Source organism: Ruditapes philippinarum, unplaced genomic scaffold (assembly GCF_026571515.1).
Source record: "Ruditapes philippinarum isolate M1 unplaced genomic scaffold, ASM2657151v2 ctg866_1_1_1_1, whole genome shotgun sequence".
Taxonomy (NCBI): domain Eukaryota; kingdom Metazoa; phylum Mollusca; class Bivalvia; order Venerida; family Veneridae; genus Ruditapes; species Ruditapes philippinarum.
This window is the reverse complement of record NW_026855260.1, coordinates 444470-460158: the sequence shown is the minus strand read 5'-3', so window position 1 is coordinate 460158 and position 15689 is coordinate 444470. Positions and strand designations below refer to the sequence as shown.

General features: G+C 31.8%; 1 protein-coding gene and 1 long non-coding RNA gene across 2 annotated transcripts in view; both read right to left on the bottom strand.

Annotated features, from left to right (window-relative positions):
• Positions 1 to 15689, bottom strand: part of LOC132742676 (uncharacterized) — a 78428-nt gene that overhangs the window by 23120 nt on the left and 39619 nt on the right. The window contains exons 18-26 of the mRNA XM_060731141.1: positions 15286 to 15522; positions 14984 to 15016; positions 12305 to 12523; positions 11877 to 11955; positions 7536 to 7687; positions 6658 to 6915; positions 6009 to 6155; positions 5254 to 5433; positions 529 to 633 (exon numbers count right to left, since the gene is read on the bottom strand). Coding sequence (XP_060587124.1) covers positions 529 to 633; positions 5254 to 5433; positions 6009 to 6155; positions 6658 to 6915; positions 7536 to 7687; positions 11877 to 11955; positions 12305 to 12523; positions 14984 to 15016; positions 15286 to 15522 — 1410 coding nt within the window. The remainder of the gene's footprint in view (positions 1 to 528; positions 634 to 5253; positions 5434 to 6008; positions 6156 to 6657; positions 6916 to 7535; positions 7688 to 11876; positions 11956 to 12304; positions 12524 to 14983; positions 15017 to 15285; positions 15523 to 15689) is intronic.
• On the bottom strand, positions 2021 to 3599 carry LOC132742672 (uncharacterized). The gene is made up of 3 exons (XR_009627459.1): positions 3390 to 3599; positions 3124 to 3223; positions 2021 to 2441 (listed from the first exon to the last, which is right to left on the bottom strand). It is a non-coding gene; the product is annotated as an uncharacterized LOC132742672 (long non-coding RNA).

Genomic DNA, 15689 nt, shown 5'->3' with positions numbered 1-15689 from the left:
CAAATTAATAAAAAATAGCTAAAAAAGTAATATTATTTGAATAAAATTGTAAAATATATAAAGTAATATACATGTGTGATATGTATATTTAAATTTTCTGGAAAATCCTATTTAATAAGTCTTTATATAGATAAATTATTCACAAAAAAATCATGAAACATTTTCGATTGTCCCAGCACAATTTCTTTTTTTTTTTACATGTCCTAGTGTTTAATAGCATTGTCTTTGAACGTCAATACTTTATTTGTGTTATACTTTTATTTTTTAAGCAATCATCTGAATATATAATAAAAGAAAATAAATAAATTTCAGGCAATTACAATTATAAAAGTTTTAAATATACTCATTTTAGATATCAATGCCTGCTTATTTTTTTCACATAAATTGGTATACGAATAAAAAAAATTTTTTTTATGAAATGCATAATTTCATTTTCTTACAAAAGATTACCATGCATCGGACCAACCACATTTTTAACAATATGACAAGTAAATTTGTTTGAGACATGCTTTATCATAAAAATCGTACCACAAAATTCGTCTTCTGCATTCGTGCAATCTCGTTTGAAATCACAGACCAAACTATGTTTTATACAGCTTCCATCTGCACAAGTAAATTCGTTCTCACTGCAGTCTAAAGTAATGATTGAATGATTACATATTAGTTGAAGCGAAAATATGCAATATGAAACTGTTGCAGAGAGCCATGGTGAAAATCAACAAGGAAGGTAAATTTTGACCTACACGTCATTTGATAAATTTCCCCCTTTTTCGAGGTAATTATGTTAATAATATACTATAATATGTTTTCCCATGTTGTTTTCGTCACACTTTTCCGTAAAACGACCTCAGATAACACAAATATTGCAAAAAATACCCTTAAACAGTCAAAATCTAGTCTATCAAACCCAATTTTCAATTTCAAGAACTAGCTACTAGTATAATACATGTAAATAACGTTTTAAAATCTTTTGAGTATGTTACTTTTAAAAGGCTTAGGTTATTAGGCACATACAAAATATTCAATTTGAAAATGTATATATTTTACATTTAATTATGCTCCTGGTTTAAAATAGGTCCCGCGTATTTAATGTTTATTGCGAATTCACACTTTTAATAATCTTTCAATACTTAAGATCCTATAAAATATAAATAGGAAGGACACTTTCCATAGATGGATACTTCTAGAAAGATAATCAAAATGCGTCTTAGAGATAATGAACACTACAAACAAAATGCTAGCCTAGCTATAACCCATAGACTTTCAAATGTAACTTCGCTGAAGCCATCGATAATCCATCTCTTTTTAATATCTTCAGATAAAAGTTTTACAGAACAGATTTACCATAATGTGATTGTTATCTAGCAAATGAGCAAAACAGAGACATAAAGGCAATTTCTTTGCAGATCTACCTTAAAATCAAAATTTGTTGGAGTCGATTACAAATTCCACATTCTCTGGTTATTTTCATCATGTTCAAGGGGCTTTCTGCCAAACCCAGTTTTATTTATCTAATGTTCGGAAATAAACATGTCAATTATGAACGAGATAAGAATCAGGTGAGTCCGCGACAAAAACCAGGATGCCCCTTGGATGATCCATTTCTGTGTCCTATCTACTCATCACGGTTATCCCGGTAATCCACGTGAGAACTAATAACAACCTATCAAAGACGAGGACGAGGAGACGAAAAAGTCAAAATCCAGCTGCGCAAAACGCTTTGGAAAAAAAACAGGACAATATAATAGAATAAACGAAGCATTAAGTGCTTCCTACTTCGTAAATTTATACTACTGTTCATGTAAACTTTAAATCGTGTATTATTGTATATATCCTCTAAGTATAAATAAGACAAAAGTACAATTATATGAGATAAAATAACATATTTTTATCTGTAGTACGAATCTATAAAAACACAACACACATTAGATAAAATTACTAGAGAAATCAGAGGTTAAACATGTACCAGAAAAAGCTTAATTAGAAAATAACATTACAATTTTTTCGACAGTTGATTTGTTGATAATAACCCAGCAGGCACATCAACGTTGTTTCAACGTTGAATTATGGTCAGATTTCAACGTTGAAATAAGGTTGGATTTATATTCGGATTTGAAAGTTGAAACAACGTTGAAATTTCAACGTTGATACAACGTTGCAGCTTCAACGTTGGCACAACGTTGAAGTTTCAATGTCATTTCAACGTTGAAAACCCACCATACTTTGATTTTTGGATATAAAGCAAAGTAACCAGGTTTAACAAAATATCAAGACAATATTAAATACTTCAGATATTTTATTTCAAAAATGCAGTTCAAGTGCAGCTTAAATTCACTTAAATAGTTTTAACAATTAAGCTACAATCTGTTCCAATCTTTTCTTCAAGATCTTTCTGGGTATGTCAAGTGTTTGAGGAATTCTTTGGCTGTCTCTTACTGCTTCTGTAAATAAAAATAAGAAGTTTGTAGTTAAAAGTGACTTGGTCAATCTCAAATTATACATATAATTACTCAACTTAGTGATTTGTTTTTATCTTAAAATGCTTTTCTCTAAGATTTGCATCATAAAACAGCATAGAAATTGAAACATAGCTAAGTTTGATATTGACAGCAAATACTGACCCAAAAACATTATATATCAGCGTTTTTTTTTCTCTACCTTGGGAATGGTGCCGGTACCAGAATGATTGGGAAGAAAAAATGCGTTATTTTGACTAAAATTGGGATGTTTTAATGCATTTTTTTCAGCTACAAATAAGATTAGACATCATGAATAAAGATAGCTAACAGCTTCTACTGTCCAGATAGAACTATTGAGTGGTGATTTATATGAATATGTTGGATTTAAATGATTTTAGAAAAATCACTTGGCCTTGTGGGCATTTTGAACAGCCATTTTGGGAATTTAACATTGGAAATTGGGAATTTTAATGTCTATTTTCTATTGGGAATGGTACCGTTTTAGAATAGTAGTTATATAAAGAAAAAAACACTGTATATACTTTATGGCTATAATGTTGTTCTAACATTTATGCAAATAAAATGTTGTTGTTGTTGTTGTTGTTGTTGTTGTTGTATATAAGACAACAAAATCTTTTAAAAAGAAGCTAATTAAAAGTCTCACCTATGATTAGTAAGGAAAACTGCTCCCCGTCAGTTCCTTGCAGCATATTCCCAAGAAATTAACATTCTAGGCTCTAGCTAAGACCATTTTATGCAGCATCCTGAAATCAACAAACATTTAAATTTTATATTAATAATGTTACAGGAATATTCCGAAAAAAACATTTTAAGACAAGATAAATATCCAGTAGTTGAAAAATTTATATTTTGTATTGTAAAGAAATTAAAATATATAAATTAATAAGAATAAATTTCAATTTAACAAACCTGACAGTCCTTTTCATGTTGAATGTATGGTATACAGGCTACAGCTGCAATACTTTAAATTTCAGCCAGGAGCAGAATCTAGAATATAAAATAATATACAATAAAATACTTTAAATAGAAATAGATTTATTATTCCCCTTAAATTTACGACTATTAAACATTATAGTTAAACACTCAAATTTGTTATTTAACTTAAAATAATCATTATAATGTATTTTTTTCAAACTAATTAACACTGTATTATACTATCAATAAAATAAAAACATAGTTTAAATATATATATTGACGAATCGTCTTGGGACGTAAATTAAGTGGGCCGAACTACTTTAAAGGTTTCATTTTTAAAATTGATTAAATTAAAATAGGATATAGTACAGACAAATGTTTAATAATATGAAAAATAAATTAAAGAAAGACAAGATTTGTAAAATCATAGATTTCCAAGGACATCAATAACTTCATGCTTACACGGCCTACCGAACCCAAATCATTCAATTAGGTCAATCATGTGTTTATATCTCTCATTTATTTCATAAAGTAAATTAAAGTAGAATTTAAAGAATAAATAATAATATTTTTGAAAATAATCAGTAAACTAAAGTAAAACATAATGGTTATACCTTCGAAATCCAAATAAATTGGTGTTTTCAAATTTTCCAAACAGCGCCACCATTAGCACGAACGATAATCATAATAAAACAAACAAAATCATAGACCGCAACAATTACTTCCCCTAACCAGCGTTATTTTATAAACGGGGTTTTGACTAATATCAATTTATTAATTAATATTATTCATAAAGAACTAAAAAAACAAAACAACAAACAACAAAACATATTAACTAATATTAAAAGCGTTAATAGAAAGTGAAAAATTATTTCCAACTTTATTTGTTTAAGCGCTACTTTTGAATATACGGAAAAAGATTGTAACGCAAATTTTCCTGACAAAAATCACTTACAGACTAATCCAATAAAGGAATAATATCACAAAATTAGTGGTATAAAAGTTAATATAATGATTAAACTAAATGTAAAACTTCGACCATAAACAACGTTGAATCAACGTTGTATATACATTGGCAATATATCCGTATGGTCGTCCATAGTTGAATATTGGTTGAACAACGTCACGACCATATTTCAACGTTGTTTCAACGTTGAAACAACGTCGAGTGCCTGCTGGGAATGAATCTTGACTAAATATATATTCGCACACATAGATGCGATCAATCAACACTATCTTGTGTTCCTTATGTTGCAATCTTTCATTCGATTGATTGGAATATAAAGGTCGGCATAGCTATGGATAAACACATTTAAACAAATATGAGCCGCGTCATGACAAAACCAACATAATGGGTTTGCGACCAGCATGGATCCAGACCAGCCTGCGCATCCGCGCAGTCTGATCAGGATCCATGTTGTTCGCTTACCAACCCTGTTACAGGTACAGAAACTGATAGCGAACAGCATGGATCCTGATCAGACTGCGCGCATGCGCAGGCTGGTCTGGATCCATGCTGGTTGCAAACCCATTATGTTGGTTTTGTCGTGACACGGCTCATATATGTAATACATAAAAAGCCATGAACAAGTAAACAAAAAGTGACATAATAATGAAATAGAATTTCACATCTATGCGATTAACATATTTCTAGTGATCATGAACAAAATAATCTTTTAAAGAATCGTCACTGATATGTATAATTGTTTAGCCATAACCTTCTTTTTTAACGCAATAACAACAATTCATCATTTTTTTACCCACACTATTCTAACTTAATCATTTTAAACTAATTAAAGAGTAAAACTACCTACATAACAAACAAATTAAAATAATTACTAAGAGAAGCCTTTGTCACCTGTACTTTGTCGAATACAGTCAACTTCATCAGATGCATCTAAACAGTCTATTACAGTATCACATTTTGCAGCCATTGAAATCCATTCCTTACTACCACATTGATGATAGTTTTCTCCTTCGTAGTCCGTTACGTTTAGATTTGTGGAGTGTAATTCAACGTTTTGTGTTAGATCGTGTTCTAAATAGTAAAAAAACGAATAGTGTTACATACAATAGAGAAAATGAATGCCAATTTATTGTGACCACTATCTCAAAGTATTATCGTAACTCGAGTGTCTGTGCCAGTATAACGTATTATTGTAAAGACACCAAATGGACAGATTCCTACCAAATTGATCATATCACAGAGCCAAACAATATGCAAAAACACAATACGTATGCAAAAACACACGTATTGTCATGGCTTTTGTGATTTTGTTTTCAAATTCCACGAGAAATGCATGATGCGTTACACAAAGAATACAACGTTTAAGCATGTCCACACAAAATATTGAATATATTTAACTGAAATTATAAATTATGTGTCTCCTCTTTCTAAGTTTTAAGATCGCTGAAAAAATAAGTGTCTTCAACATTTGCTGTTTGGGGCGTTTTCTAGGACACCTTCGTATTGTACTTTAACACAATATTAATCCCCTGTTTAATTGTATATAATATATAACTATATTAAGTGCATAATATATTACACTATTTTTTTAAATGAAACTGACGCAAGACATTATAAACACTCCTAAATTATAACGTTGTTCCTACCTTCCATGGTGCAATTCACTTCGTCGGTTCTGTCTTCACAATGAAACATTTTATCACATTTATTCACGAACGGTATACGGCGCCCCGTAGAGTTGCATACAAAAAAATCATCAGGACTGTCCATTATCATAGAATCAAGACCAGTTTCTATATTTGGAAAAAGTCCTTGTTGGGTAAACATGTGTAAATTTAAACTTGTTAATTAATATAAAAAAAGGCAAAACTTAATACGTAAATTGTTTTGGTTCAAAAGAAATGTACATGAAAATCACAGAATCGTGATCGTGTTCTTAATATATGGATATAACTTAAATATCTTCCAAAGAAAATTATCAAAACATGATTTCGATTGTTGATTGTGATTGATATTTAAAACACAATATCTGCAAGACATGTTTCGAATCAGTTCTTATTTTCAGGAACGAAATATGTAAATCAAAAAATTAATCAATATATCGAATATTTCATTGTAATGTTTACATGAAAACGTATTTTTGAATGAAGGTTTTTATCATATGCTGCCGAGAATGTTAAATAATCATAAAATGTTCAGACAAAGGTCAATCTATTGTAGTGCGATTAAGAATCTGAGTTCTTTTTTATGGCTTAAACTCATTTTGAACACCATTTTAGAACAACAAAAGCATACGTGAAAAGAAACATGGCTCCCACGTCGACATGCTGTCATTCACGTAGCAACCCATTAATCCAGAGCGAGATGGATCTTGACATAATGTAGAATTTCTCTTTAAAACTTCTTTTCGTCTGCCAAATGTTTTATTGAAATGTATCAATGCATTATTCGTTAGATTACTCCAATTCTGACACAACTTCCCAGAGTAGGAGTAATCTATTTTTCCTCTATTTCTTTTATACAAAGTCTTACACTTTCTTTTCTTTAAGACAACTGTAAATAAATATGTTACAATATATTTATTTAAAAATCAGGTAAGCTATAGCATTTATGTATTTTAACTGCACATAACAAATAGAATGTTTGTTGTTTGAGTTTTTTTTACTGAAACAATACACACCAATACATGAATACCTTGCTTGCTTAAAACTCACAAACATAAATAAAAAAGGAACAATAAGTAATTTCAAAACGATAATAAAAGAGTTACATGTACATTTCTTTGATATAATATTCAATGTTATTTATGTTATTTGCTAAAGTACATTCAAACGTTCAAATGCGAAATAATCATACACATATATTTCTTATTAACCTTTTTAATTCTTTATTGTCTGGCATTCGCAATACGTAATTGTTTGGTGACATTAAACATTTAAACATTTAATGACTCAATCAGAGAAAAGTCAAAAGAAAAACATACAAAATGATAATAATGTACAGGAACGGCGTCAATTAAAAAAGATCAATTACTTCTTTTGTCCCATTTACCCAATAAAAATTCTAAGATATAATCATATTAGACCTTTATTTATGACGCAACAACGTTAAATGCTCGATTTGTTTGCAAGCTTGCACAAATTGACCTATGAAAATGAACAAAAGTAAATTACATTTGGCTTTCCTTTTTTCATTATAATCCGACTGACAGATGAAATAATCTGCATGATCATTGTGACAATCTTCTGATTCCCATGTTCTGTTCATAATAAATGACCGAAAGTTTGTGCAAGTACAGTCTCCAACTGTTGGCCCACCAACTGCCCTGAAATGTTTGAACGAGGACATTTTCAACAAAAATATGTTCAGCACAAGTTAACTGAAACGAAAATACATCTAATACAAAATAAAACATGAATCGAAGAAAACGTGTTACTTATTTGGTGTAAACAAAATAATTTTGATTGCTTTTAAAACTTTGATAAACAATTGGCATAAATACGTGCAACAAGCGTTTAATAGTCGTGCTGTGGTTGTTGATGCTGTTGCTGCTGATTCGGTTTTGATAGGTTGTATTAATATTTATTATTTGATTGAGTTTGTGTGTCTGTTTGTTTAATTTTCTTTTTTTCTTTGTCAGAAAAAAACTTAAACATTTACAGGTTAATTTATTGAACACAACTATTTAAAACATGACCAAAGATGAATGTGAAAAAAGTTAGTTTTTAGATATAGGTTAACTAGATATTGTATGTAATGATACAACAATTACTATTGAGGCTATTCGTTGCCAAAAATCCAGCCTTGTTGATCTGAGTTGAACAGTTTGTTAACTGGCAAAATTCAATTGTATTTCATTGTATGTAAACTCCAATGTTGCATTCTTGGATTGAGTTTGCCGATTTAACATTGTAAACATGTATTTCAACAAAATACATTTTGTTAAACGACAAAACATTAACTGGTAGTCTGAGAGTAGCAATAAAAAGTATTCATCATAACATGCAGAAAACTCATTGTTCGTGTACACGCCGCCAAAAAAGAAGTTACTTTCTTAGCTTTAAAAAGTCAAGCCATCATAATCCTGATAAGCATAATCCAGCGCTTTGCACGTTTTTCATTAATAGATAAAATAAGCTCCGCCCATTTTTCTGCCCACTACATCATCGTAAATAAACGTATTTATCCGCTCATTTTCGGTATTTACGGTTAGCGACAGGAAGGAAACAAGGACACGCACTGGCGTAGTTTCCGTAAATAACACATTTTAGGTGTTAAGTTATTCACCAAACATAATTCACTTGCATGTTTGTCATTCTATGCCTTAATACAATCAACATCAGCGGACTTTAAATTATTATACTGTTTTACTCAACAGGTTACATACTGCCTGATGTTAAATATTTTTCAATGAAGTAAAACCTAGTGATAAGACTACATTCAATGACAAATAATTTTTACTGAGGGGATTACAATTTGCATAGGAATGAGTAACATTGACAGTTAAGCTTTCAAATTTTCAAGTCAACATCTGATAGAGAATTTGACTAAATACTAATACCGACCAAATTCTGGCTATTGTCTTTCCTACCAGTAGCATTTACTATTACATTAGTAACCTTAATCATGGTTTATGACTTGACAAGAAAATTGTTTTAACAATAGTAAAATTAAAACCAAAGTTGTATGTACCCTTTCGTGCAGAACTTTTTATTTTAACCTTACTGTATAGATAGATATATTTTCCCACTTTTACCATTATTTTCAATAACAATATTTAAATGAGTCCAAAAGGTATGTATGTTGATTAGCAATTTATGTATACCTTGTTTATTCTATCTCTAAGAAAGCCATCACTTACAAAACTTAAAAATATTCTGTGTAATATTTTATGTACATAAATATATTTCTCTGCTTTTGATCAGAAAGACAGCAAGTCTAAGTAGCAGCTATTGACAGCATGTATACACAGATTTTGGGCTGTTATTGATTCAGTACAATGCATAAGAAGACCTAAACCTACGTCAGCTTACATATTTTATAATAAATAAAGGCTAAATCACATCCTATGGCTCAAAATACCTCCCAATGGAGGTAAACAGCGATGCAAGGATACACTTAAAATTTATTTTATCATTAAAATGGGACAAATTTACAAGTATATGGTTATACAACGGAGTTATCGATAGTAAACTTTAAATAGTTCTAAGTAAACAATTTGGGATTTTCTACAACCCAATATAGTACTTAAGAGAAAGAAGGCACAGGCTTGTTGTTCAGCTCTTCTTTTTGTGTTGCTAAAATGACTTCCATTTATCGCATTTTGGTACTGTTTGCTGATTGTAAAATATATGCGTTTGCGTTCTACTGTTGTAATGTTTGAAGGCACACAAACCCTATCGATGCCTAAAAATGTGGTTTGTGTCCTTATATATGGGAAACATACCTTTACGTTAATTCATCATTTTTAGTTTTCGCATATTATTATGCCCATTATCAGTATAAACGTTTTTACATTGTTACATTGTATCTTAACCAATTTGTATTACTTGAATATCCTGTACTAAAATACGTTTTAACAGAATCATAGGATGTTCAAAGTCAACTGAAATGCAGTTGATGTATGTGAAATTTATAACAGATTCCAAATGATTTGAAATATTGTTGAACCAGCAAGAGTTACGTCTCTTTATTTTCTGCTTTCGTGAAAATTAGCCCCGCCTGTTCATTTTCGTTTATTTCCGTGAAATTCCATATATGGAAGTTGCAAAATCGTTTACAAATGTTCATCGTGTTAGAATGTAAAAGGAAAGTGTGGTGTTTGTAACCTGGGTGTGTCAACTGATGCAGTTTCATTTTCAACGTCATGATGCACAGCATTAAAGGTGTTATGTATGTTCTATCGTTTACATTTCTACATGTCGCAAATTTGAAATTATACATTCATAAATACAGTTTGCAATTTATCTTAGTTGTATGTTTACAGCTTCAATTTTATCAAATCGAGAAAATTAAAATGCTTAATACCAGTGCAGTATGTAACTCTCGGATCGACAATTAGATTTTTACTAATATGTTTAGAATAACCAAAGTTTGCATTGTCAAGTTTCAAAGGCTTGATTTTTGGCCACGAATAGCCTTCATACAATTACATCCACCAAATCTGCTGAATATTGCGGTGCTGACCTTCATCATAAATCTTTCCGTTCGGTCTTTAGCAAATCAGGTTACTAAGAAGGCTAATGCAAAAATTATTATTTTTTGTACAGAAAAAGTTCTTTTTAAATAGGTTTATGAAATATCTTTAAGTTTCTACATTAATACAATGTCATTTTGATTATGTGTGTGCCTCCTGGTATTTGCGGCTGAGCCAAAATCTGAAAGATAAACCTTAGGCCACACAAAATAAGATTGTAAGATTTATACTTAATCTCAGTACTCGTATAGGAACGGTTAAGTTTGTGGATGTTGGTTGATTACCAGTACATTTTAAGATGAATTTTTTATCCTTGGTCATGTACATAAGATACACGATAATAATGCATATAATTATTAAAATGTTTCGGAATGAAGATATTTGTATATAATGGTTATCCGGACTGAGGCATGTAATTAACACATCTTAGGTCCATAACAAGTCATGACCTTTTTCAATAAAAAACTAAAGGAACATTTTATGCAATCAATATCTGTCTAGTCCTTTTTATCCAGTCATTTTACTCTAACTTTATTATTATTATTATTATCATAATTATTATTATATTACTTTTGTTCAGTGTATAATTTTAGTAGTACCTATTCATTGTCAGACATGTTCTGTCATAACTATGATAATAATATATGTGTTTCGCAATTTGTGATGTGACTATATCATAACTTGTATAAGAAACTTCAGCAACTTGTGATTGAACTTTTATGTGCAATATCTGGTAATAGTAATTGTTTTGCCTCTCTGGTGTCACATGATCAGTTCCAAGGACCACAATGGAAACAAGTCAGCTTTGTTTCCTTTCTTTGTAATATATGTGGTATTATTCTAATTATCTAATTATCATCATGTCATTATAAAGGACTATAATGACTAATCAATATTGTTTACCTATACTTAACTGATACATATTTCAAGTTAAAATGTCCTTTGTGCTGTTTAAAATATCATTTTTTTACAAATTAAAAAACACTATTTACTCTACATATTTTTTTTCAATTTTCATACATAAGGCCAGTCAGTAATCACACGATAATTGAACTTCACATAAGGGTTTTAATATTCGCAAAGTTTGCGGCCACTATTATTGCGCGACAGTTTGTCGCCGCGAAAATGCCATCCATATAATAAAAGCGAAATAATGTTTCAACGAAAGTTGCTAGGTATACATTTTCATGTTCATTTGCATATTTTAATGTTGACATTGAATTTGTAGTTGTTGTATGACACGTATTTTTAATGGAATAAAATACATCTATACATATCACTGCCACATTATGTTTATGCATAATTATAACATAGTTACCATGGCGAAAAAATTACTTCATAATTGTTCAACCAAACAAATTGTTCTTGTCTATCTGTAACCATTTTGCGCTTTAATCCTGAAAAATGAATAAATCTATATATCAATCACCACAACACAGAACATGGTTTATAGTATTTCGTATCACTCAAGTACACATTGCGACTGGTTACGCAGTGAGTGCTCATAACATAGGGTGGATGTCTTTACATAGTAAAAGAGGTTTCAAGCATTGGCGTGCGTGCGTGTACACTATTGAATAAAATGTATTATAGTGATGGCTATAACTGGCAAATCGTAAAAAATCTATAAATTGTTTGCACTAAGTTTATTCTGTCACAAATGCATAAAACACAACACAACATAAATGAACCGAGTAAGTGAAGCCAGAAATTAAAATGTTGTCATAGCTTCAAAAGTCAACTCACCAATGTGTGCTTTATAGCTTGAACCTTTTGAATCACTAATCCCAGCTCTTCCATCAATGTACCTCTGTTCACGAAGTAGGTAGTTTATGTACTGTAATTCTTTTGGTGACTGTATGGTTACAAGAAGCTGATCATTATCCCCACACGCAGTACCAGCTTCATACCAGGACATCGATGATGAAACTATGTTGTAACACTTTTTAAATTTCCGCGAGCAAACTGCAAAAGTAACATGAGCTTTCGTTTCGACTTCTTATCACATTTCGTAAATGTTAAGTATTAATTCGTATAATATAAGCTACTACTTCACAGTTCCCACGTTATTCTAGATTCCTATGTTACGGGATAGTCACGATGTAAAATGACTTTATTAAACTATTGCCCTTTGCCCTTGATTTATGTTAAAATAATGTTTTCTTATTCTTCATCAACTTTTCATTTTCCGAAAACTTAGTTTTACTTATTTTGCTTATTCCCATTTCAATACTTATATACAAATAACAATAATGTTTTCAACTGAAAAGTAATGGTGGCTTTTCAATGACAGTTTTTCACTAAAACAATGTAACAAATAAACTAAGTAAAACATATGCTCAAACTTATTATACAGTGAAATAATTATGCATGACAGTTCTCCAAAGTATTAAATAAAAATAACACAGTTCAGATTACATACAGCTTCAATATTAATTGAGTTCTTATCATTAACACTGGCCCTTTCGGACGATCACTCATAAATTGATTAATTTATTATAATTAGTTGCATGTTTGTAACGACACGCAATATTTTATGATAACTATATGGCTTGCCGTTTGATGAGCAGGTAAGGTATTAATTTCCGATCTTTTTCAAAGCAAATTGGATAATTTTCTCACATGAGATACTAGAGTATTCAAACACACAATAGCCAGCTCATTTACGGTGGCACACATGTGACATGTGTGTGTACTATGTTATGGCCACGAGTAACTATGTCGTTGCCACGAGATAACTAAGTCGTGGCCACGATATAGCTAAGTCGTGGCCACAAGATACTATGTCGTAGCGACGAGTTACTTAGTCGTTGCCACGAGATAGCTAAGTTGTGGCCACGGGATACTATCTCGTGGTCACGAGTTACTATGTCGTGGCCACGAGTTACTAAGTCGTGGCCACGAGAAAGCCAAGTCGTTGCCACGAGATACTATGTCGTGGCCACGAGTGACTAAGTGGTGGCCACGAGATAGCTAAGTCGTGGCCTTGAGATACTATGCCGTGACCAATAGTTATTAAGTCGTGACCACGATATAGCTACGTCATGGCCACGAGTTACTATGTCGTGGCCACGAGTTACTATGTCGTGGCCACAAGTTACTATGTCGTGGCCACGAGTTACTATGTCGTGTCCACGAGGTAGCTAAGTCGTGGCCACGAGATAATTAACTTATCAGAATACACTATATATATATTATGAAATTTATAAACTTTATAACTTACTTTTACATGCAACATTAATCTTTGAAAATACTGAAGAAATTCACTTTGAACTTGTCTTTAGGATCATATTAGAAAGTCACCTTCCAAGGCCCATCAGACATTAATTTTGACTAGAGCTCTTTGTTGGGACAATTGTGTGATCGAATTGGTCAGTTTGTACGTTCTTCGGCCTGTTAACCTTATTTATATGATATCATGAGAAGGAATAAGTCCTGGTTTTTTTATTTGGAAGGGAAACTGTCCATGGACAGTAGATAGATATTAGCCTATAAGATAAATCCTTGTCTGATGAATAATTTAGAAGGGATAAGCCATGGTTTATATAACCCAAGAAGATCATTGCACCTTATTAGAAGATGACATCTAATAATTTCGAGGTAATTGGGTCAAAAATCAGGGTCGCAGTGACGCTAAATGTAAAATTATTGGCAAGTCATTCATTTGTATAAATGACACTTTTACAGGCTGGTGAAGTAGGGACATCCTTGTACTATAGCACATGTCTAGTTATTAAGGGAAATTGATATAAATGGTGCTTTCTGATTGGTTATTTATCTCTCGGCCACGACTTAGCTATCTCGTGGCCACGACTTAGTAACTCGTGGCCACGACATAGTATCTCGTGGCCACGACCTTGCTATCTTGTGGCCACGCATAGTATCTCGTGGTCACGACATAGTATCTCGTGGCCACGACATAGTATCTCGTGGCCACGACTTAGCTATCTCGTGGCCATGACATAGTACACACACATGTCACATGTGTGCCACCGTAAATGAGTAGTACAAAGTATCTCGTTGCCACGACTTAGCACATATCTAGTTAATAAGGGAAATTGATATAAATGGTGCTTTCTGATTGGTTATTTATCTCTCGAATACGACTTAGCTATCTCGTGGCCACGACTAAGTAACTCGTGGCCACAAGATAGTATCATGTGGCCACGACTTAGCTATCTCGTGGCCACGACTTAGTAACTCGTGGCCACGACATAGTTACTCGTGGCCACGACATAGTATCTCGTGGCCACGACTAAGCTATCTCGTGGCCACGACTTAGTAACTCGTGGCCACGACATAGTATCATGTGGCCACGAAATAAATAAAAACACACACATGCCACATTTGTGCCACCGAACTCATTTGACAAAATGAGATTAAAGGAGGAATTAGACAAGATGGATCTCAAATGTAGTTAATTACCTGTTGATATATTTGAACCCGTCATGTCGCCATCTACAATGTGAAGTCATAGTATTTTTAGTGATTAAAGAAATCATTGTATGACACTAATGAGATATGTACGAGACAAACATTGTTTAAACTTCTTACGTAACGACGCGTCTGCTATCTTTGTAAATACATGTGTATTACTCGCAATGTATAATTCTTCAAGAAGTTCATTATTGAAAATGGAAATAAGTGACATAATTACTATTGAAATGTATATGAATAACTTTACTTGAATATATATATATTAGATATGTCCATTCAAATGAATCTACCTTTTTCGGAAATTTCTGTCCAGTTGGCTAAAGAGTAGCTTTTTGTCCTATAATGTAATCGAAATCCCTCCTTTCCTGTAAAGACTTTAGTCGGGTCTTCGTATTTACGAAATACAATCAACAAAGTGCCTTCTTCGGAGCTGATTATTTCCGGAGGTTTATTTGTGTTGCAGTATGTATTTTTTTTGTCGCCATTTCTTTCAATTACTGTGAAGCGAGAGCGACTCTCGGATATTTCTAAAAAAATAAAAGATGTTCATAATGTTCATATTGTTCAATAAACAAACGATTGTGTTGACGATGTATTGTTAACAGAGATTCGAGTGAAGTTAGTTTTCATAACGTATAATTCAGCTTTTATAATTCATTATCCGTCTTTTCAGCTTTTTAAGTCTATTACGCAG